Source organism: Antechinus flavipes, chromosome 4 (genome assembly GCF_016432865.1).
Source record: "Antechinus flavipes isolate AdamAnt ecotype Samford, QLD, Australia chromosome 4, AdamAnt_v2, whole genome shotgun sequence".
In the NCBI taxonomy this organism is placed as follows: domain Eukaryota; kingdom Metazoa; phylum Chordata; class Mammalia; order Dasyuromorphia; family Dasyuridae; genus Antechinus; species Antechinus flavipes.
Genome location: NC_067401.1, coordinates 214,025,236 through 214,050,716, shown reverse-complemented (window position 1 = coordinate 214,050,716; position 25,481 = coordinate 214,025,236). Strand labels below are relative to the sequence as shown.

Sequence of the window (25,481 nt, the reverse complement as noted above, 5' to 3'; positions counted from 1 at the left end):
AAGTCAAATTCTCTTAGTTTTACTTCATATTAATCTGAAATTTAAAAAATAAATATTGTTTTTATTATTAGAATATTCTGATACATGTAAATAACTTTTTTTTTCATTTTGTCTCATCCTATATAAGTAAATTTTAATTTATTTGTTATTTTTGCAGATTATCTTTCTTCTGGGGAATTGGAATGAATTTTTATATGGAAATAGCAAAAATGAGAGCTGGGAGACGACTCTGGGCACACTTAGTAGAGAAAATGTTTAAACCCCAAAACTCTAAATCTCTTCTTCTGCGAGCACATTGTCAGACATCAGGCTGGTCACTTACTGAACAGGTTATGTGTTTTTAAATTTTATTTTAAAAATCTTTTACTATTTATTATATTAATAAAAACTCAGGATATTTTTGGTAATTCATCTGTCACTTAAAAATATAACTTATTTCCTCCTAAAAATCAATTTTTCAACTTGCCTTTAACTTTTAAAATAACTTTCATGCTTATTTGGAGGTTAATAATTTGTTGGCTTTCTAGTTATTTTAAATGCAACTTCTAGATTCATTAGTCTCTTCTTCATATAAATATTCATATATATACATTTCCATCTGAAATTGCTTCATTCCATATATTACGCACATCGTCTCATTATTAATTTCAGTATTTTTTTTATTCTGTGATTTATTCCTTAACTTGCTCATTATTTGCTTTTATTTTTTTGTTTCCATCTTTTATTTATTTTTTATTTGTTATAATTTGCATTATTATAGTATGGTATGGTACATGAAGAATGTGTCCAGCATCATTTCTACTTTCTTTTATAAGTTCTTTATGTTATAGCACATAATTATATTTTTAATAAATCCTATAGGCTCTAGCACTTAATTCAATAACATTCTTATTCATAAGGCTCCTTAAGGCTAACAGATCTAGTTTTCCTCATATTGTATTCAGGTTTGTAATTTGTTCTAGTTTGTTTTTTTCTATTGAGGAATTGTGGAACATTAAGGTTTTCTAAAATTAATGTCTTATTATTTTTAGGTGTTTGCTTATATATTTTTTTAAATTTCAGGATTTTTTCAAAAATTTTGTTGGATATGCCATTTGATGCATGCATGTGCATGCGTGTGTGTGTGAGTGTGAAAACAAATTTTCTTTTTAATTATATTCATGATTTCATCAAAGTATATTGTGAAGAATTTCTTTTTCTAAAGCATATTGGCACCATCTCTGCTACAGATAGTCTTAAAACTTTCCTGGAGCACTTAAGTGATTTGCCAAACACCATGCTAAGCTGAGGATTTTGTATTTTATCTGAACATCAATACAGAGCCATTGAAAAGGTGTTTTTTTTTTTTGTTGTTGTTGTTGTTTTAATTTTTTGAGTAGGAAGTAATATTAGTCAAATCTTTTATCAGTATTTGTCAGGAGCCTATTGCAGTTATCTAGAGAAAGGTGAGGTGGCTGATCCAGGCTCCTCACTATGAATTTTTGAATGAAAGGTATATTGTAGGGGTAAAATTGATAACTATGACTGATTGGATAGAAGTATTGAAAAGAAAATGAAGAATTGGGAGTGACACTGGATGGTGAATCTGGGTAATTGGAAGAATAGTAATATTCTTAGTAAAAATAGGAAAGTTTACATAAGCAGTGGGTTTAGAAAAATTTTCAGTTCTATTTTGGATGTGTTGAATTTAAGATGCCAACAGAAATAGCTAGTAGGATCTTGGTAATATGGGAATGGAATTCAGGAGTAAAATTACAGCTATATGTAGTTAGGGAGTTGGTATAGAAGTAAGTCCTGAGTCATATAGTGCAATGAATCTATGATATTTACATATTTTATAAACTAGTATATTTTAGACTATCATATTTTAATACATGAATGCAAGTATGTATCCTTAAGTATGAAATTTAGATGTGTAAAATTAAATTCAGGATGATTAAATATTCTTTGAACATGAGAATAGGATTGTGTATCACCAAGTTAAAAATAGGTTGTGAGTAACATATTTGCCTATTTAGGGAACATAAAAGTCAGAAACTTAATATACATATATATGTACTCATAATGTGTATGTAATCTAGAAACATTAATCATTAGTTGTATAATTAGTTTATGTATTTATCTAATTTTTCCTGCTGTGATTGAGAATGCATTTTGCAGATATGGGATATATTCTAAGTACTTCATAAAGTATAATTTGAATATTTTTATGGTACCTATAAGGCTTTACATTTTGTTGTTGTTTACTTGTGTCTGACTCTTTGTGGATCCCATTTGGGATTTTCTTGGCAAAAATACTAGGAATGATTTGCAATTTCTTTCTCTAGCTCTTTTTTAACAGATGAAGAGTTGCGATAAATAGGGTTAAATAACTTGTCCAAAAGTCAGACAGCTAGTAAGTGTCTGAGGCCACACTTGAACCCAGAAAGATGCGTCTTCCTTAATCCAGTCCTAGTATTTTAGCTACTGAGCCACCTAACTGCCCAAGACCTGACATTAAAAAACCTCAAATACTTCATTAATTTCTAATAAAAACATAGTCTACATTGTATAATATTTTACAGTTTCCAGAGGACTTTTAAAAATATATCATGTCATTTGAGCCTCACAAAGGTAAATTCTAGGGAAAGGGATAATTGATCTTCAAGATTGTTTGCTTTTCCAAAAGCAAACAAAAGTTTTCCAGATCAGGAAAAATAAAACAAAACAGAACTTTTGTTCTAGAATATTATTTAACTTTTATTTTAAAAAAATTGTTTAGCTTTTATCAAACATTCAATATTATATTTTGTCACTTCAAGAATGAAATGTGCTCTCTCTTGTGGTTGGCAACAATAAATTGGCCACTTTTTTGGTGATTCACCTTGAATGTTGAAATAATGTGTCACTAATATAAAGTTATGATCAAGAAATATTAAATATAACCTAATTATATCAAGGATTCAAAAATCATGACTGAAAATTATCTAAACTTATCATATAGTTATTCATCAAGCAATTTTAAAAAATTACATAAATTGTAACCATTTAGGGACTTTTAACTTTTAGGCTAATTGATTTACTTTCAGTCTATTTAAATAGGTTTTTTTTTTTTTTTAATCCGGTTGAACTTTTCTTCTCTTTATGCTTTTCAAATTATATGATACAGAGATATGCTGGACCTAGAGTCTATTTTTTATTATTTTTAATTTTCAATATAATTTTATTTTCCAAATACATGTAAAGATAGTTTTCAGCAGTTGTTTTTGTAAGACTTTGTGTTCCAAATTTTTTTCATTCCTTTCCTTATTTTTCCCCTCCCCAAGATAGCAAATATTCTGATATAGGTTAGATATATGCAATTAAAACTTGAGTTCAAATTCAGCTTCTGACACATCCTAGCTTTCTGATCCTGAGAAAGTCATTTATGTTATCTACCGCATTTTCTCCACCTGTAGAATAGGAAATAAATAGGAAAAAATAGTAAAAAAATAAAACAATAGTACCTCTCTTCCAGGATTGTTATGAATATAAACAAATAGTATTTGCAAAACACTTTATGAACTTTAAAGTGTTATTTAAATGCTAGCTTTATTTGTTTAAATGGTGGAAGAAGTTGGTAGACATTATCTTAGTTTTTTTCATCTGTATAAGGAGACAGTACACTGAGTCCCATAAAAATTAGCCACTTCATTCATGTTTACACATGACAAAATCAGGACATTATCACTATTTTCTGTCCACTGATGTACAATTGTCTTCAATTTTATTTCATAAATATCAATTTGATGCTTGTTATGCATCTGTTTAAATGGGTGATAATATAAATAAGTTTTGAATAACCACAAGCATTTCTAAGATTTGTTATACAAATAATTATGATTAAAATATATCTTTACAAACTAAATTCATGTTTATAGCATTATAGACAAAGGGACAAAATAATAAGTTTAGAGATATGGACTGTTAATTATAATCCTGCTGTTTCTACAGATTAGTCTTTGAACTATAATTCACCAGGTATGTTTTGTTCTAAAAGTATAATCTGTGCAATATCTCATATCATATCACAGATAACATATAAGCATGAAAATAGTAAATGAAATAGCATATTGTTTAATGTTTTTTTTATTTGTTTAGGATCCCTACAATAATATTATTCGTACTACAATAGAAGCAATGGCAGCGGTGTTTGGAGGGACCCAGTCCTTGCATACAAATTCATTCGATGAAGCCTTAGGTTTGCCAACAGTAAAAAGTGCTCGAATTGCCAGAAACACTCAGATCATAATTCAGGAAGAATCTGGGATTCCCAAAGTAGCTGATCCATGGGGAGGTTCATATATGATGGAATCTCTCACAAATGAAGTCTATAATGCTGCTTTGAAGGTAAATTTCTTCTTTTGATTTTGTTACTTGTAACAATTTTGAATATTTGAGATTTGAAGTCTTTAAATTTGATCATATATTCTTCTAAAGTGAATATATTTAAACTGAAATATAAAGTAGCAAAAATTTGTTAGAATTTCTAGTGATAGTATATATTACTTTATGCTTTTGTGGTTTACTGATTCTTAAAATAATATTTCCTTAATTTTATCAACTTGAGTTTTAGTATTTTTTAATATTGTATTTATTTGAATTTTTGTAATCATTGTGTCCTCTTATTTTTTTATTCTATTTTCTTTATCTTGAATTAGTTCATACAACATTTCAAAATCTATGTAAATTCTTCATATCCACCATTTCTTATGTTTCATATTCATATGCTACGATTTCAGCCGTTCTCCAGAGTTTTATTGAGACACATAATTTATTTGTTGCATTGTTTGCTATCAATATTTTGGTATGCATACAAGACTTGACTTTCTATCATTATTTTCCTAGTATGTAAGTGTAATACTAGTGGCCGGATAAAAGGGTATTAACAATTTAATATTTCTTTTTACAAAATTTCCAGTTCTTTCAGTACTTTTAGGTAATTTGGTTTTTCTTAGTAGAGAATTTATGTGTATTCCTATAGCTCTTTCCTCCAGAAGAATTAGTCTTCTTATAGCTCCTTCATTGTTTAATTTTTCCAGTTTTTACCATCTATGCCAATGTAATAGGTATGAAATTATTCTCAGAGCCATTTAAATTTGAAATTATTTGATTATTACTTTGAATATTTTTACATCATTATTCTTTTGGGAAAATGTGTGCTTATGTGTGTGTGTGTTCGTGTGTGAAAATGATCATCATAAGGAAGACTAAAAAGCAAGCTAGATAAGCAGGATATTTTTGAAATTTAAGTTAATCTTAACTACATTCTTAAATAGCAAAGCAAAACATATATAATATATACTTGGGGTTTTGTTATAATCCTTATCTGTTGTACTATATATATGAAAATGCCTATTCTGTTTGATATTTAATAAGTTAAAATAATAAATAATTTTAAAAGAAAGAACCTTCATATACTTTGTCATTTGGGAAATATGACTTTTAAAGATTAATGTTAATTTTCTTTGGATTTTGAATATCAGACTTTTGTTATACATATTTTATGTAAATAACTATAAATACACATCACACACACACACACACACACACACACACACACCTATTTTTAATCCCCATTTTTTTTCTTTCTGATTCTGGCTTCTATTCTTCTTATTTATACATTGATTTTGTTCCAACAATAGTTTTTAATTTTGTAGAATCTAAATTGCCTAGTTTTTACTTTATTATCTCTCTTTATTGTTTAGTTATAAATTCTTTTCTTATCCACAGCTATGAAATAACTTCCTATTTTCTTCTAATTTATTTATTTATTGTTTATATTTTAATATTTTACATTTAAATTATTTCTTCACTAGAAATTTATTTTTATATATTATTTAAAATCCTAGCTTGAGCCTATTTTCTAGCAAACTACTTTCCTTTTCTCCCATTGTACCCATAGGTTTATTGAATAACAATTTACCATCAGAAATTATTAGTTTTAAAATCTGTGTCAAGATTTATTTTATTACCCCTAAAATCTTATGAATTAGAAAGGAACAAGAACTTTTTTTTTTAACTTTCTCCTAGTCTGTCTTATTCCTCACTAAATTCATAGATTAAAATTGACCAAAACACACATCTTGAAGTGATATTGAATGATCTTAAAATGTTAGGATCTGAGGTAGAAGGAATGAACATTAGTGATCTCCTTTTCTTAATTCATGAATCTATCATATACTTGCCAAATGATCTCTTATCGTAGAGTGCTAGAAGACCTTCATTATCAGGTAATACATTACATCCCAAGACTGCTTGTTCCCTTTTTTTTTTTTTTTATAGTAGTTCTAATTGTTAGGAGGTTCTCCTTATGCTGAGTCAAGGTTTACCTTTGCATATGATTTCTGGGGCTAAATATAATTTAAATTTGACATTTTATACTTTCCTGGATACTTTGGTATATTTTTTATTGACTAAAAACAATTCTTGAAGAATATTATAATAAATAATGTCCTTGAGCTGTTCAGGATTTCTTTTTGTAAAGTGGTTAAATATATTGCAGAATAAACTTTTTTTTTTAACATTTTAAATAGTATTTGTATTTTAAACATTAAAAAGTTAAAAATTATTGATGTACTTATTTTAAAATTTAGCTAGTTATTTTCAAATATTCAAATATTAGTATGCCAGCAGCTAGCCCAGTTAAGTTGCACATAACATGTTTATAAGTGTTTATTAAAGGACATATTTTTATTTCTCTTTCTTTAAAATTATTAATTGGTTATAGCTCAGGTTTTTCAGATAAAGAATTTTAAATTCCAATTTCAAGAATCAAGTTTCATATGACTTGATAATATAAACAAACTTTGGCTAGTGTGCCCCAAATATGAGTGATTTTAACAAAATGATAAGTAACCTGTCACAAGAAATTATTAGGGCTGAAAATGTAAATGACATGGAGAAAATTGTAAACAAAACAAAAGTCAAAGTATTTCATGAATGGTTACTATAACATGACGTGATTGTTCTTTGTTACTAAATGTTCTTAATTATGTTGCTGCCCTTTCAGCTTATTAATGAAATTGAAGAAATGGGTGGAATGGCCAAAGCTGTAGCTGAAGGAATCCCTAAACTTCGAATTGAAGAATGTGCTGCTCGGAGGCAAGCCAGGATAGATTCTGGTATGATGAAATAGAAAAATTTATATCTAGAGTCTTTTTTTGTCCTCTAGAGAGAACGTGTCTACTAGTTTTCAATTCTGATACAGGATCCTCTGTTCTTTGTACATTTCAGATCTGCCATTATAATTGCCTTTGTTATGCTTTTTTTTTTTTTTGACATATTCTTTATGTTCAACTGAATTCTTCCTCAGAAGAAAGAAAAACAGTTAAGCAAAAATGATTGACAAAACTGGAGCTGGATTTGCCACAATGCTTCTCCATTGTAGCAATGTCCTATAGAGGACAGTATATAATTTTGTGAGGAAAGGGAAATGTGTTTCATCATTTGTTCTTTAGAACCAAAATTAATCATCTCAACCTGAATTTGGAATACTTTTAGTATTCTTTTCATTTATATTATTTAGGCATCGCATATATTGTTTCCATGCTTGTGGGTGAAAAATTCTGTACCTTGTGTTTTTAGCCAGTGTCTTATCAGTTGCAGTTTTGTTAATACACAGTATTCTTGCTTTGAGGGAGTCAGAAATGGATTGTTTCAAGCTGCTTGAAATTTCCCTGAACATAAGTAATTACTTATATTTTTTAGTAACTGAGTTAAAAGATAAATTCCTAAAGCAAGAGAAAAACAAAGTATAAAATTCAGATTTAGAAAACTTTGACTTACTAAATAGAAATGTTATTTTTATAGAAATATTTTCATGAAATTGTTTTCTTTTTAACTATTCATTTAAAAGTAGCTCTCTCAATTCAGTCAAAGAGAAAAAAAGAGAGTTCTCTGAGATAATCAGAAAAGTCAAAAGGTAGCTTTTCTTGCTATAGTTCTTTACAAACTAAAGGCCATTTCTTTTGATTATTTGGCATGTCATTGTGGTGGGAAGTCTCATTACCAGCAGATTCACCCTTCTTGCTACCCTTCCTCTGCACAATTCCTAGCTTCAGTTGCTTCAGACATTAAAATCAAGGATGCTTGACTGCAAAAATAACTCTTGGATGAGATGTTAGTCACTGTTTCACTTTCTTTTTTTGGAGAGAGAGCAAATTACCAAGCTCTTACATTTTACTGGGTCTCTGTACCCTAAGGTGTATCAGACTTTACTAAATATCTTTTCTCTAAGCCCTTTAGATTCTTGGCACTGTTATCCAACTATAAAATTGGTCTAGACCCATGGGCCTTCCCAAGTATACCCAGAGCAAAACTATTACATCTATTAACTTTCTACATACCAGAAGTTGAACTTTTTTAGAAAATGGATTACCTATCTTTCCTATTTAGAATGTGAATTCTTGAGCTCAGTCTTGCTTTTTTTTGTTTGTGTTCTATATACTTAATATAGTACTTGATTTATATCAAGAATTTAATGAATGTTTTTGTCTTTTAAATTTTAGATAAACTGTTATTGATTTCTTTTTTTTTTTTTTTTACATCAGCACAGTTTCCTTCTATTATCCCTTTTCATGCCCTCTTATAGAACCAGACTGTAAAATAGCATTTTTCAAAGTTAAAAAATAAAAAAGTAGGGAGGGAAACTTCATTATAGGGAAAAATCATTATAATTGATTATATCAAAAAAGTCTGAAAATATGTACAATACTTGCACACATCCTACCTCTTCCAATAGGTGAGTGGATAAATATTTTTAATTAGATAATTTAGTCAACAAAGGGACATTCATTTTTATTTAATCTTACATTCAAGGAATTAGGCTCCTTCCCTAGATATGATTAGATTTCATGCTAAAAAATAATAAATAATAAGTAATAAAATTTTTATATTTGATTTATTTGAGGCCAGAAATACTATGTCAGGTAATAATAAGAGTAGGGCCATCTCTCTGCAAAATAATGTTTCAATTTTGATGTCCTTTGTAATGATACAAATTGACAATATTTTATAGTACATGTTGACAGAACAATTTGCATTGTTTTTGTATGATGAAGTAATTTCAGGGTTATATATTTAGAGCTGCCAGGAACAGTACAGATAACTTTGTGCCTTTATATTCTTCCATATGTCAAAAATGTCTTTTCTTCCTTTATTCCTTTTTGAATTCCTACCCATCATGAAAAATTCAAATGCCCTTATACCAATCTCAGTCAGTAATCACTATTCCTTTCAATCCTCATATGACTTGTCATATAATAATGCATATTACAGTTTCTCTGTTTCTAATCCTTTTATAAATTGTTAGTTCATTATTGAAGGGATTATGTCTTATTTAAAGTTCCTACTTTTTCTTTTGATGTTATGCATATAATAACATAATAAATGTTTCAGGAATTTGAATGAGGAAAGTGAATTAGAAAGATATTAATACTCTATGACTTATTCATTCTTTACACGAGTTGACTATTACTTAGTCATCAGACTTATTCAGCTTAGTGACTGAAAGTATCCAAATAGAGAAAAAAGTTCTTATGATTTTTGAACATAAACTTGGCCAGACTTAAGGAAAAAATGGAGGATTATGCTATAGTCCATGGTGGGTCACAAAGTGTGGGACATCACTGAACAACAAGAGGAAATTTAATGTCTTCTACTTTATTTGTATGTTAAATTTCTTTTGGTTTTCTTCTTTTATTTTTTCAAGAAAACTTGTATGAAATCCTGAAGTAAACTATAAATAATTGTTTCTTTGAAGTAAATTCTAAATAATCATTAAGCTTTAGAGACTATAATATTAAACACTTTATATTACAATAAAGATACAAATGTAACATGCTTGAAAATTTCTTTTTTTTTTTTAATATTCAGAGGAAGGGTTTGTTTCTTTTTTTTTTTTTAATTTTTATTTGCCAGTGGAGCTATTTAAAGCAGCATCAGATAGTGGATGTAATATTGGAGTTAGAAAATACTGGAGTCATGAAAACCTGGATATAGGCCTTCCTTCACATAGATTCTCATTTATCTTTCAAATGAGCTAAAGGATCTACTTCACACTTTTGTTGTGAAGCTCACATAACATAAAATGAACTATTTGAAGAACCTTAAAAGACTTTAAAAAATATCATGTGGTTTCTTTATAAGTTTTAAAATAAATGTAACATTTCAAAAGGTCTGGAACACATAGTTTCTGGGTAATTTAATCATTTTATTAATAATGACAACATTTTAATAAAAAGATGGTCATTTGACCATCTCTCTTAGACCAAAAGACAATTGTGGTGGTGTATATACCCTTCAAAGAATAGGTGGGAATTAACCTTGATTGATTAGCAGTGAGAGAATGAGTATTACAGAAAAGGGTTGAACTTGAACTTTGATTAAGTTAGCATTCTCTTAAATTTACCTCTGTCTTGGGCAATATATTCAAAGAATTTATGCCCTACACGAGCCTGAGAATACAATAGCTACCCTATGTGGTGGTGGTGGGGTCTGAATAAGAAATTTAGGCCATTCTCTTTATCAGAAATGCCCTTCAAGAGCTTGAACTTTTAAAATCAGGACTTTAGAAAAAAATATGTGGGGAGGATGTTGGGGGAAAGGGAATCTTTGAATCTCCCTAAATCATTGATTATTTATAAACATTTCTCTCATAAACAAATTACTTAGTTGCTCGAAATCTTTTAATTTATCTTTTCTCATGCTTCTGTTATTTCTTTTACCATTGGGATGGAATAACTTAGGTAGGTTAATTATTCTAGTTATTAGGATTTTTGTTTTGAGAAGACCAGTTCTAAGACTAGTAGTCTAAGACCAGTCCTAGAACTTGGACAACCAGTGTAGAATTGCTTATGGCCTCAGAAATAGGAACACACGCCCATTTTTATGATACTGTTATTGAGCCTTTTTAGCAATTAATAACATTTAAATCCTCCACAAAACAGCCAAAATTCATTAAAATACATATTTTCCCTCCTTAACACTGATTTTGATCAGATGACTCGAGCTGGCATTTATTATCTGCATGGCTTTTGACAAGTTATCCAATCTTCTTGAACTCCACCTTCCTTATTTTTTAAAATGAGAGGCTAAACTAGAGTTCTTTTCCAGTACTAGATTTATTAAGCTTTTATTATAATGTATTTATTTGAGAAAAAGAGAATATTATTGTGCATTATTTTTGTTTTCTGATATTTTTAAAAGGTAAATATAATTTAATTTTTCCCCCTTTTACCTCTATTTTGAGTTTAGATTTTTGAAAGCTGTGATTTCTGTATTGATGGTTAACTTCCAAAGGAAGCTGTTACTCAGAACTTTATTCTTTGATTAAGAAAATGCATTTCAGTGAAAATATAGAAAACCTGAAGTGAGAATATCTAATAATGTGATTCTGTAGCTAATTATGAATATTGTCTACATTTTTTCCTTGGAAAATAAATAGGATCTGAAGTAATTGTTGGTGTAAATAAATACCAGTTAGAAAAAGAAGAGCCTGTTGATGTTCTGTCCATTGATAATACTTCAGTTCGTAACAAGCAAATTGAAAAACTTAAAAAGGTAGGCATACTTTCTGAAATTACTAACTTAAATTGTGTACTATTGTCACAAATAAATTGTCACCAAGCAGTCTTTATTATATAAGAACCCCCTGTATATTATAATTATGTACTTTGATATTTTAGAAGTATACAGTTCTTTGTAGCTCAGATTTTGCTCTTGAGTCAACTTGAACCTATTAAAATCTCTTTATTTTTATTTTATTCATATATTAGTCCTCTGAGCTACAATTCACAAATAAGACTTAATTTTTAAATTCTTAATTAGAATGCTGAGGATTATCTTTCATTTCATCAAGTATAAAAATCCATAAAAGAATAATCTTTCATTGACATGTTCCTAAATCCATGAATCCCCTTTATTCTCCCCTTTTAGCATCATTAATATATGCTATGTTTAAACTGCTTGCATTTCTGCTTCTTACTCAATTAGTAGAAGCAAGTCTTCTTTCTATCCAATTCCTGTTTCCTATATAGTTTCTCCATGATGATTCAAAATGTTCAATCCTTTGCCCCTAGTTAAAATATGACTGTGATGTAATTTAGAAAGACATCATTGAGATATGTTTTAAGAAGATAAAATAAAATTAAGACATTTATATGATGCTCTTTAAGATCTTTTCAATTCTAAGTCCTATGATCCTATGAATATATCTATTTGTATGATTCATTGATTTCCTTCTGTTTTTGGAAATAATATTTTTTAAATTTTGTATTTTTATTTATGTTGAACATTTCATAATTACATTTTTGAATTATTTTATTTATTTTCAGTTCTGAATTTTCTCCCCACATCTAGTTTATCCCTTTCTCATTAAGAGAGCAAGAAATGAAAAATCCAGTGTACATATAAATCGTGTAGAATTTTTTTCCACATTAGCCATGCCATGAAAGAAAAAATAAAAGCATGAAAAATTAAAAAAGAAAAGAAAATATGCTTCAGCCTACACTCAAAAGTTCATCAGTTTTCTGTCTGGGGTGGATAACATTTTTTCATCATGAGTTCTTTGAATTGTTATAGGCCACTGTATTAATCAGAGAAACTAAGTAAAAATTAATGTTATATATTTCAACTAATTAAAAATTTTCATCTATAACATAAACTTTTATTTTGAACTGAAAATACCTTTTATAATTTCACAATATTTGTCATCTTTCATTTTATTTTTTAAAATATATTTACATATTTCATTTTGCATTAACAGTAATGGTAACCAACCACCAACTTGCTGTCAATGATTATAATGTGACTTTGATTTTGAAAGGTTTAACTCCTGAAGAAAATAAATAGCTGAGTCTTTATACTAGTTTAAGGTATTTGCAGATGGAAGCTTTCACATGAGGAGAGCAGCATGCAACAATGTTTTTAAATTGATAATGACAATAGCATAAAACAGATACTAAAAAATAGTTGGATAAAATTGAATTTAGTCAGAGCATATCCTTCCTCTAAGCTTTTTGCTGTTTTTCTTTCCAAAACTGCTTTTTAACTTTTCCTCTCATAGCTTTTAAATTTAGCATGTAAGGTTTTGGTAGATGACATAATGAAAACAAGTCTTCTTGGAAAATTTAGGAAAAGCTGATTCTGTTTGTTATATATGTTTCCTAATAATTGACTCATCTGTGTATACGTTTTCCTTCAGTAGAATGTAAGCTCTTTGAAGAATGGTTCTTAGTATCCTTAATGCCTACTGTTACCCCTTCTGCGTAGCAGACTTGTTTAGTGCTTTATTAATGAGGAAATTAAAATATAGAGAAAAGTGGCTTTCTCAGTAGTACGCAAGTATTGATTGTTAGGATTCAAGCTTAAGCCTCTTGATCCCAATGTTGTACACTGCACTACAACAAATTATTTTTCTGAAATAATTATCAAAATATTACCTAAACTTTTAAACATCGGATATAAAAAGAAAGTATATTGAAATAACATTTTACCTGGGGGACAGAAGTGTGTTCCAAATAATTTTGTTCAGCTAAGATACTAGTACAGTATGGTCTAAAACATCTTCTTGACATATTGGAAAACTATGAAAAAAAGTTCTGAGCTCCTCAGCTTTGACTCTTTTTAAATTTAAAAAATATATATCCATTGTTTTTATATTACCTTCATTTTCAATAATCTTTTTTCTACTTTTCCTTCTCTATATACCCCCTGTAACCAAGAACAAAGAGGAAAAATAAATTTTAATTATCATTTGCATCAGTGCCTGTCAGTCTTCCCAGGCATATGTTTAAAACATTCAATCCAGTGTCCATTTTTATCTCAGTATGTTTGCATCATTCAAATACAAATCATATAATACTAGAAAATATAATATCATTATTTATTATTCCTCTTTGGTTTCCAAGTGAATGAATTAATAATATTTTGCCACAATTTCTATTGTTTTATTTATGTGGCTTTTATAAAACTACTAGTATAAAACTATATATATATATTTATATTCTTTTCAGATTATTCTTTATCAGTAACTGGATTTCATTCTTTAATTTACTTTATTTTTTCTTTATTAGGATACTTTATTGCTTCAGAAATTAGGGGAAATTTTTCATGTGGCCTGTCTCTGGCTCTCCTGATGTCTGCTGTGTTCTGCATTTGCCTAATGTGTGTCTTTCTCTGACCTTATCCAAAAGGTGAAAGCCAACAGAGATCAAGAAGCAGCTAAAAAATGTCTTGCTGCAATCACTGCGTGTGCTGCCACTGGGGAAGGAAACATCCTACATCTTGCAGTAGAGGCAGCCCGAGCAAGGTATGTAGCTATAAGTTTGAAGATTTAAAGTTGTCAAGATTTCCTTTTCAATGTTTTTATTTTCTAGGAATATTCTTAAATGTAGAACTTGTCTATTAAATAAAGCAGAACTCAGCATATTATCTGACCCTTAAAAAACATAAAGGAAACCAAAAATATCTTTTTCTTCTGTTTTTGGAAGCCTTTTTTTTTTTTTTTCTGAAATTTAGGTGGAATGTATATGCTATTAATTTTAGATTGCATTTTTATTACAGTTAAGTTCATTTGAAATTAGTGTCATAAGTTACTTCACTGGCCTTGATATAGTTTGTACATCATATTGTAATGTTTCAAGTATGTGATTAAGAATTATTCCAATCACCCTGATGTGCCCTTAGCCAAATGGCTCCCTTGATAAGTGATAATATTTTTGGTTGATTATTACTGAGCTAATTCTTTATCAACTTTACTAACCAGAATGAAAAGATTAGAAAAGTATGCCACATATCATATATTATCTTATTTTGGTTTTCTTTTTAGTCCATGAGTTTGGTTGAATGTTTATCTAAAGCATCTCTATTATTTATATGAAAAATGACAGCTTATCAATTTTTATGATGCTATATGTCTGAGGAAAATAGCTAAAACTAATAAAAGAAAAAAATTATAATTAATACTTATGACTTGGGCAAGTAATACTTTGCTTTTGGGCAAGTAAATATCTTCCTGTTCCTCAGTTTCCTCTTCTTAAAATGTGAGCATTGGACTAGATAATTTTTGTGGTCCCTTCTAGCAATAATTCTCCATGAAAGGATGGGAGCATTTACATTCTTTCAAGAAAGCAATCTTTGAGTTCATTTATTGAACTCGATTTTGTGTTAACTATAGGAGAGTTTAGTGAAATGACCCTGAAAGCCTACATTACTTTTTTGTTAAAATATGCCACTTAGCCTTGGGAATTGCAAAACATTTTTCTGTGAATTTTTTTTAATATAGGAAACAATGAACTCTGCTGTGAGATAAATCAGTAAAGTTACTATTAAAGTTGTTCAAAGTTGGTATGAGGAAGAAATCTAGGGATTTGTGCTTCTTTCTTATAGAAATAGAAGTTCACTTGAAGGTTAATGTAGTTTGCCACCATACTCTGAATCTTTCTTTGTTGTGACCTATAGCATATTTGTTATTTTATCATTCTGAGTCTCTTGGGCAGAACTGTCAAAATTCATGAAATAATGTATGAATTTTAATGTGTATAAACATTCACTAGAGCATAGGTTGTTATTACAAAACTTTTATTAATCCAGAATTCTATCATATTAGAATTTACTACGTTGCCTCATATAACTTGTATAATAATAGTCATCAATTAATCAGATTTGCCACTAATTTGTCATACTAATACCTAACTTTCAAGGTATGATTATTTAATAGACAGTAGTTTAACAAAATCTTCCTTACCAGCTTAATGTTTAACTTTAAATTGCATTAATAAAACAAGAGAGAGTAATTGGCCAGTGTAGAATTTCCATCTTCAAATGACTTCAAAAAATTTATTTTAATAATTAAATACACATAATTATTGGTAAAAGCAAAATTATTTTTTGAAGTGATTGACTTTTTCCTTTATCATTCTTATGTGCTTGGGTTTTAAAATACCTACTCAATGTTTTCTTTCAGTTTTATGGTGTTTAGTTCCTTGGGTAGAATGGATAATAAAAATATTTTTTCCTCTATATACTTTTAAAATCTTTATTAAAATCATATTGATGGTTTTCAAATAATCTTTTTATGTAGACAATAAGATTATTGTCATCTTGCATTCAATTTTATGGTAAATATTTCTATTTTTTGGAGTCAAAAATATTAAGACCTTTCATTTTATATTTTAGATGTACAGTTGGAGAAATAACAGATGCAATGAAAAAAGTGTTTGGTGAACATAAAGCTAATGATCGAATGGTGAGTGGAGCATACCGCCAGGAATTTGGAGAGAATGAAGAAATAACTTTTGCTGTTAATAGGTAAACATTTGAAATTTCTCAAAAGTGTACAATAATCATATTTTTGCTTTCTCAGAGACAGACCATAAATAAGCATCTGTAGCAAAGACAATCTTCTCTATGACTAATAAATATTGAACAAAATCATAAAATAGTGCTTATACAGCTTATAGAAGTTTAGGAAATGTTTAAGAAGTTCTTTGTTTATATTTTTAAACTCAACAATTTGTCTTATGTTTGCCAAACAATTAAATTTATTTTCATCATTTTCTCTTTGTATATTTGAGGCTTTCATTGTTCAATTTTTATGGCCAAATGATATCTATGAATATTTGTAAAATATGACAAGTGACAACCCTACAGACACATAGACACCGACTACACAAGAACCTAATTTAACCCTGGATATACTACTGACTCATCTTTTCAAGACTTTTTGCACCTATCCCCAACCCCCAAGTGAATTTTGTCTTGAATTTTTTAAATTAGAGAAATAATTTTAATTTCTTCACCTGCAAAATGAGAAGTTTTCAACTTTGAGGTACCACCTCAGATCACTCAGATTGGTTAAAATGACAGGAAAAGGTAATGATAAATGTTGGAGGGGATGTGGGAAAACTGAGACACTACTGCATTGTTGGTGGAGTTGTGAAATGATCAACTTCTGGAAAGCAATTTGGTGATATGCCCAAAAGACTATAAAACTGTGTATATGCTTTGACCCAGCAGTGCCATTGCTAGGTCTGTATCCCAAGGAAATCATAAAGGGGAGGGAAAAGGACCCACTTGTGCAAAAATATTTGTAGCAGCTCTTTTTGTGGTAGCAAAGAATTGGAAAATGAGTAGATGCCCATCAATTGGGGAATGGTTGAACAAGTTGTGGTATATGAAGATCATGGAATATTATTATTGTTCTATAAAAAATGATGAACAAACTGATTTTTAGAAAGGCCTTCTGGAAAGATTTACATGACCTGATGCTGAGTGAAACAAGCAGAACCAGAATACATTGTATACAATGTACAGCAAGAATGCGCAATGATCAAATATGAAAGACTTGGTTCTTCTCAATAGTTCAGGGATCCAAAGCAATCACAATAGACTTTTGACAGAATGCCATCTGCATCCAGAAAAAGAACCAAGGAAGCTGAATGTAAATTAATACATGCTATGTTCACTACTTTTTTCTGTTTTTTTTTTTTTTAATCTCTCCTATGGTTTTTCCTTTTTCTCTGATTTTTTTTCTCCCAACATAATTCATAAAGCAATGTGTATTAAAAATAAAAATTAAAAATAAACTTGAAAGATTTTCAGTAATAAATTACAATTTGTATAATGCACTATTAAATAATCAATTTGAATGTAATTATAAACTGTTATTTAGGGTCCAGAAGTTTATGGAATGTGAAGGGCGTAGACCTCGTCTTCTTGTGGCAAAAATGGGACAAGATGGCCATGATAGAGGAGCAAAAGTTATTGCTACAGGCTTTGCTGATCTTGGCTTCGATGTGGATATAGGTCCACTTTTTCAGGTACCTAAAACAATTATAGAGCAATTTAAAAGAAAACTGCATTACAATTAAAAATCCAATTAAATTTTCTTTATAAGAAAATGAAGGTAAAATTGTATACTTGTAGTGTAAATTCAGCAGAAGTTATGAATCAAGTAGCACTAATGAACTGTTGACAGTTTTTATATGAAGAGAATTGAATTTCATTGTAATAAGAAATTCAGTGTGGTTTAATTGGATATGAATTAACATATTTTTGGGAAGTCAGCAGTATAATAGAAGATCTAACTCTAATTCTGGTTTTGTTAACTAACATGACCATGAGTAAATTATCTTCCATTTTCTAATGCTCATTTTTCTTCTTAATAAAATTAAAGACTTGGGCAAGAGATAGCTAAGATTCTATGTAGAACTAAAATGTCATGATTCTAATCAGATATTTTGGAAATAAATATTTGTATTCAGTCCTATTAAAGATATTTTCAAAATTTGTGTAATTAGCTAAGATTAATATTAAGGGCCTCATTTTGCCACATGTTGAAAAGTAAAATGCTCTTTTTTTGATCTTTCTGTTAAGCATAAAATGTTTGGTTCACATTATATGTGCCTTTCCTCAGATTGCAACATCTATAAAATGTATTACATTTCCCTGGACATAAACATTCAGCAAATATTGATGATAATTAGTCCCTGTTATTTAGACAACACGATTATTGCCACCTTTATCCTTTCCATTATTTTGGTTAACCAGAAAGCTTAATCAGCTGGGAGTGCTAACCTAGGTTCAGCAAGAACTTAATTCAAATGTGGAGGCACTTAGTAGTTGAGTGGGATTCTGACAGAGACTAAAGAAGGAGCATGTGCTAGGCAAATTAAACCATTATCACCACTACCACCTTGATTGCTATGTACTCTTAAAGCTTGATAGAGACAGCTCAGGATCCTGAACCTAAGAGTCTTTGGGACAGCTAGGGCATTGTCTGTAGCCATCATCCTGGGAAGGAAGCTCTCTGTGGAAATGCCACCTGGCAAAAATATTCTTATAGGTACTACAGCTATAGGTACTGAAGTTCCTGAAAAGAAGATTTCTGTCACCAAAGGCCTTTGCACCATCAGATGATTAAATATCAATAACTAATACAATTTTATCAGTGGAAATGATGTTTAAAAAGAGACGTTACCCTTTGCTTTCCCTCTGCCTCCCAAGGAGTATTCTATTTGGTTCAAACTTGAAGGATCCTGAGTTGAAATCTACAATAAGGATTTCTTCAGTGAGAATGTGGGCTTAAGAGAGGCAGGGGGTGTCTTTTTATTTGTAACTCTGTGCTTTACCTTCCTTCAAGACCCAGCTAAAATCCCAACTGCTAAAGAAAGTCTTTCCTGATCTCTTTTAATTCTAGTATCTTTTCTCCGTTGACTAATCCCAATTTATTCTGTATAAAGCTCATTCACCCATAATTGTTTACATGTTCTCCACCATTAATTAGCCTGTAAATGAATTCTTTGAGAGCAGATGCCAGCTTTTACTTTTCTTTGTGTCCCCAGTGCTTAACACAGTACCTGAAAGTTCTTTTCATACTTCTGAAATATGACATGTATTTGAATTTGAATTAACAAAATGTTAAGTAGGGGTATGTATTAGACCTGTGATTTCACTGATAAAAAGAATTCCAGGGTAAGGAAACTTCCAATAAAGAGTAGCTCCTTGTCTGCAGATTATAGTATGAGATTTGTCTGATTGTAGAAAGGTTAGGTGACTTTCCTAGAGTTACATTCATCAGAGAAGGAATTTGAACCACAGGTCTTTCTGACTTTAAGGCCAGTTTTGTATCTACTCTGCTACTGGGCCATTACTATGAAATAATATTTTTAATTCATTCAAGATTTTCTGAGCCAGATAATGGTTCTATGATGTTTTCATTTAAGTAGCTTATACCATTCATAATCACTTTTTAAAATCTTTACCTAAAACTAATAATGATTTATGATTCTTCTGTTTGTTTAGACTCCTCAAGAAGTGGCTCAGCAGGCTGTGGATGCAGATGTCCATGTTGTAGGTGTGAGTACACTAGCAGCAGGTCACAAAACTCTGGTTCCAGATCTCATCAAAGAGCTGACTGCTCTTGGACGGCCAGATATTCTTATAGTATGTGGAGGAGTCATACCACCTCAGGTAATCTTCATCCTTATCTGTTTTATGTAAAACTATATGGGTGGGACTTCTTCATAAAGACAACTCATACGGTTTTTGTATATACTGTGTGCTTTATTGAAGAACACATTTATTGTAGAAATAAATCTGTGAAAGTTAGATCTAAATTAATAAATTAGGTTATTGAGTTAGGTGTGAATACTTAAAGACCATACCATCTGCTTTGCAATGGAACTTTCCTATAGGTATTATCTCCTTCAATTAGAATGTGTACTCCTTTTTTTATTTGTATTGCTAATACTTAGCATAGTGCTGACCATATACTGATTGCTTTATAAATGCTTTTTCATATAATAGCATAATAAATGCCATTCATTTTCTATTAAATTACATTCTAATTTATTTATACAACTCATTTTGACAACAGCACTTATAAATAAGAAATATAAAAATTGCAACATGAGCTAGTTTTTTTTTTACTACTTTTAAAGGAATTATAATTTCTTATTTGAATAAATCAATTCCATGATATTAAGTACCTACTATATGCATTAAGCACTTTGTATACATACAAAGGATAAAATAACCTTTATTCAGTAGAAAGCTTACATTTCAATGAAAACAAGTATATGTTTGTGTGCTATGTGTGTGGTATAAATGCACTTCTATATAATAAGTATCATGTTAATACATTCAAATTAGTTGAATACAAGGTAATTTGGGAGAGGAAAAGACAATAACAATTGGTGGGAATCAAGAAAATTTTCATATAAAAAATGGTTGCACCTTACATGAACAGAAGGGTTAATATGAAATGGAAATAAGAAAGGAATGCATCCCAGGTATTTGGCACAGCCAGCTCAGAGGCATAAAAATGGGAGATAAAATGAGTGAGAAACAAAGAGAGGCCATTTTGGCAGAATTTGAAGCATATGAGAAGGGGAATAATGCCCAATGAGATCAGGTTTTATAGGGTTTTAAAAGCTAAATAGAGGACTGTGTACTTTAATTGACAAGGAAAGCAAAAACATTGACCCTCATTTTCACTTTAGGTGAAGTATTCTAAACATCTTAATAATCCTTTCCATACAGAGTAAAAAAATGTGAAAAATACACTTTTCAGTAACATGCCTATGCTTTCTTTATCACTGTAGAACATAAAGGAGATTTGTATGTTCTGAAGACTATCAAATATATAATCAAAAGAAATCTGCCCTAGCTCTGATAATCTCCTCTAAGAAAGGAGATAACACATTAAAATGAACATTCCATGTTGAATGCAGCCTTACTATGTTTCATTTTTATCCTATTTTCAAGTAGCATGACATGAAGGATTATTTTTTTTTTCATTAGCCCATGTTGGGATATGTGGGGGATTGACTAGAATGGAAGAAAGTCCCAGTGAGAAATTTTGCAGCTGCCTTTTATAATTGTAATAGAATTCAATGGGGAAAAAAAGAAATGACATATTATCTTGACATACATCCATTCCTTTATCCTTAAACTCTTTTTAAGATTCTAGTAGTCAAGTGTCATTTCTATATCATTTGCCTAATTCGTGCTCCCCTCATTACATATAGGAAATTCAGCAAAATAAAAAACTTTGTTAAATGAGATAATGTATATAAATGGGAAAAATGTATATAAAATGGAAAAGCTTAGTGCTAGTGACATTATGAAGACATAAAATAAGACCACATAACTTTATTTTTATTTCTTATAGCAGTATTATGTGCTAATTAATAAAAGATTATTTGCTTTACATCCTCATTGTATTCTATTATTTGTAGAAATAGGACCTTTTTAATATACCAATCATCATATCTGCAGAATTGTACTAGCTATATCTCAAATACTTTTTTTTGCATTATCTTAAAACTTTCAGCTAAGATATTAAATTTTTTATAATAACTTTTTATTGACAGAACCCATGCCAGGGGTAATTTTTTACAACATTATCCCTTGCACTCCCTTCTGTTCCAATTTTTCCCCTTCCTCCCTCCACCCCCTCCCCCAGATGGCAAGCAGTCCTCTACATGTTAAATATGTCACAGTATAGATACAATATATGTGTGCAGAACCAAACAGTTCTCTTGTTGCACAGGGAGAATTGGATTCAGAAGGTAGAAATAATCCGGGAAGAAAAACAAAAATGCAAATAGTTTACATTCATTTCCCAGTGTTCTTTCTTTGGGTGTAGCTGCTTCTGTCCATCATTGATCAATTGAAACTGAGTTAGATCTCTTTGTCAAAGAAATCCACTTCCATCAGAATACATCCTCATACAGTATCGTTGTTGAAGTATATAATGATCTCCTGGTTCTTCTCATTCACTTAGCATAAGATATTAATTTAAAACCACAAAGGTAGATTTCAAAAAATAATATAAAGTATAAGTTTATATAAAACTCAAACTAGCTCTTGTTTCCATGACATTTAGAAAATAAATTATGTCTATCACATTAGTTTTAATCTCTTAAGTCAGCTCTTAGAACCTCACCAAAAGTCTTACTTCAGTGCCTTATCATATCATTTAGATTACCCAGGGTTCTTTATGACTACCTCAGTGGTATACTAGCTTTGGCAGATCCTAAAAGATAGACACACGTTGATAGACTCTTCTTTTGTCCAGGAGCTAACCCAAATCAAATTCAGACAAGTTGATCTCTGAAATAGCTTCATGATTTAACAATTTTACTTCTTAACCCTACATCCACCAACTTGTAAAGGAGATAGATATCAGCAATTTTGATTTAAAAAACAAAAACAAAAACTCGTGGGTTCTTGAAATATAAAAGATTTTAAGAACTAAGTTTCAAAATTACTTTAGGCTTTAATCATACACTTTTGTTCATTTAAATTTTAAGGGCTTCAAGAACAATCATATAGAGGTGCTATTTTGTATTATTTTGTACTAGATTTCTGATTGAAATCGCCTTCTTTCTCTACTTCCACAATATTTGTTGAATTTTCATTGGAATGCTCATTCATTTTTTTTCATTCATTCAGTTCAAGCATTTATTAAATGATTTTCAGAAAATGATAATCTAGGTCTGTGTTTCAAAAGTTTAGAACCAATGAGCTTAGACCTAAAAGATTAAGCTCTTAAAGTCTAAAGGAGAGACATGATAGATATCTAGAAAGCCAAACAATAGGAAAATATGTGTATAATAGTCATATTCATATAATATTTTATGATTTATGTAACACTTTCATGTATACACATTTATTATTATGAGAGAGGCAGTGTGGTATAGTAAACAGAGATCCAAACCAAATGTCTTAAACATAATGCTGTGATCCTGGCCAAATTATTTAATCTCTCAGTGTCCAAATGGTATCTTGCTAAAGCTATAAATTGTAGAGAAGATATGAACTTAAATTTAATAGGTTTTCTGGAATATTTATTGTAAGTTTCCAGTACCAGTGACGTCATTCCAGTTCCTATCACTATAACTTCATTTATTCATTTGTCTCAATAACTATTATAGGACTTTAGATTAAGTATAATTTTCCCACTATGTTCACTTTGGTAAGAAAGTAACTTTTAAAGCTATGTTTTTCAAAATAATTTTTATTTTTTCTAAATACATACAAATGTTTTTCAGTATTCACCTTTGCAAAACCTTGTGTTTCAGATTTTTCTCCCTCCCTTCCCTTCACTCCTTCACTTCAAATAGCAAAAAATACAATATAGGTTAAACATAGGTAAAGCTTCTAAAATATTTCCATATTCATGCAGCATAAGAAAAATCATATCAAAAGGTGAAAGAAAAAAATGAGAAAAAAACAAGCAAACAACAATAAAAAGTGAAAATATTATACTTTGATCTACATTCAATCTTTATAGTTCCCTCTCAGGATGTTGATGGTTCTTTCTATCACAAGTCTATGGAAAGGATCTTGAATCACTTCATTGTTAAATTTTTAAAAAGGAGGAAAAAATAAAGTTATGTTCTCACAATTTTGTTTTATAAATTTAAATTCCTTCAGAAAACAGTTTTATATCTTATTTTGTATATTATGATTTTTAAGGGGTCATTAAATATTAATTAGAGTTGGAAATAAATTCTGAGTACAATGGTAAAATAAATACAGCTAAAAGAACTGAAAATCATCTCTATTTCATAAAAAGAAACCCAACAAGAGATTTTTATATAAATCTAGAGGTACTCTAGGTTTTTTGTCTGACTTCTACCAAGCTACAATAGAGAGAAAAGGAGATTTTTGGAAAACAATTAGATAAAAAGCTTTATGGAAGCTATGTTTAAAGTGATCCATAGAATAATAATTGATATTTATGTAGTCAATCCGTGCTTACCAGGTGCCCACACTATTAAGAGCTGGGGATACAAATGAGCAAAAGACAAGTATCTTCTTAGCTCTACAGAATGACAGCAAATGTTACAAGATAAGTGAAAGGTAAAAGAAATCAAAATAAATAATTACTATGCTTTACATGTGAGTTTGGAATGGTGAGAACAGAGTAGAAATAATGGATTCGTAGTTATTTACTTAATGTTCTTTGCCATCACAAAAGACTGTTACACTTAATTGACTCTTCCTTGCTTCCTAAATTTAAAAATTTTTCTTAACAGGATTATGAATTTCTGTACAGCATTGGTGTTGCCAATGTATTTGGTCCAGGAACTCGAATTCCAAAGGCTGCAGTTCAAGTACTTGAAGATATCGAGAAATCCTTGGAAAAGAAGCAAGAATCTATATAATATCAAATGTTTGCTCTTATTTTCTTGTCATATTTCTATTAACTTTTGACTAATGAAAAAAAAAAGTCATGACTAAAAATGATCTATACTACATGTGTTGCCTTGTATACTTTCTGAGAAAGTTTGAAATCCAAAACCTTACCTGAGATAATTATATAATATTTCAGAGATATATACATGTATACATATATACATGTCACCTTACACATGAAAATCTGTTGGTTCTCAGAAAAAAAATACACTTTAAAATTCTGGGAAAAACTTTATATAATTAAAATTATATTTAAATTATTCTGTTTTGAATGATTTTTTCCTCATTAATTCATGCTGTAATCTTCATGAAAGAAGAAAATTTAGGGAGGCAAAGCCAAGATGGCAGAGAGAAACCAGGAAATTGCCTGAACTCTTTCCAGTTTCCTTTAGAAAAAATTCAGCCTCTAAACAGATTCTGAAATGACAGAACCCACCAAAAAATGGAGTGAAACAATTATCCAGCTTAAGATAACTTAGAAGGACTTCAGGAAAGACATTTCTCAACTAGGTAAAAAAAGGAATATAGCCCAGTGCAGGTGGGATATGGGCAAGGCAGTGAGAGGCTCTTAGCTGCAGCACAGATAAATAATTGAGATACTTGAGTCTAATCTCAGCAGATCACTGGCACAGCAGGCCAGTTGTGAGGCCTCCAACACCAGCAGAATAAGCAAATTGCTATGCTCAGAATTTCTGCACAACTTGTGCTACTAGAGTGGGCCACATTAGCACAGTGATCAAGCCACTAGCATG

General features: G+C 29.8%; 1 protein-coding gene across 2 annotated transcripts in view; it reads left to right on the top strand.

Moving 5' to 3' along the window:
• The window catches only part of MMUT (methylmalonyl-CoA mutase), a 34,229-nt gene extending 9,240 nt beyond the window's left edge, over positions 1-24,989 (top strand). For both annotated transcript variants that reach the window (XM_051997120.1, XM_051997119.1), the window contains 9 exons: positions 158-329; positions 4,120-4,368; positions 7,031-7,142; positions 11,465-11,580; positions 14,214-14,329; positions 16,198-16,329; positions 17,693-17,840; positions 19,825-19,992; positions 24,570-24,989. In XM_051997120.1, the coding sequence (XP_051853080.1) occupies positions 158-329; positions 4,120-4,368; positions 7,031-7,142; positions 11,465-11,580; positions 14,214-14,329; positions 16,198-16,329; positions 17,693-17,840; positions 19,825-19,992; positions 24,570-24,698 (1,342 nt within the window). In that variant the 3' untranslated portion in view covers positions 24,699-24,989. The remainder of the gene's footprint in view (positions 1-157; positions 330-4,119; positions 4,369-7,030; positions 7,143-11,464; positions 11,581-14,213; positions 14,330-16,197; positions 16,330-17,692; positions 17,841-19,824; positions 19,993-24,569) is intronic.
• Positions 24,990-25,481: the final 492 nt, after the last annotated feature.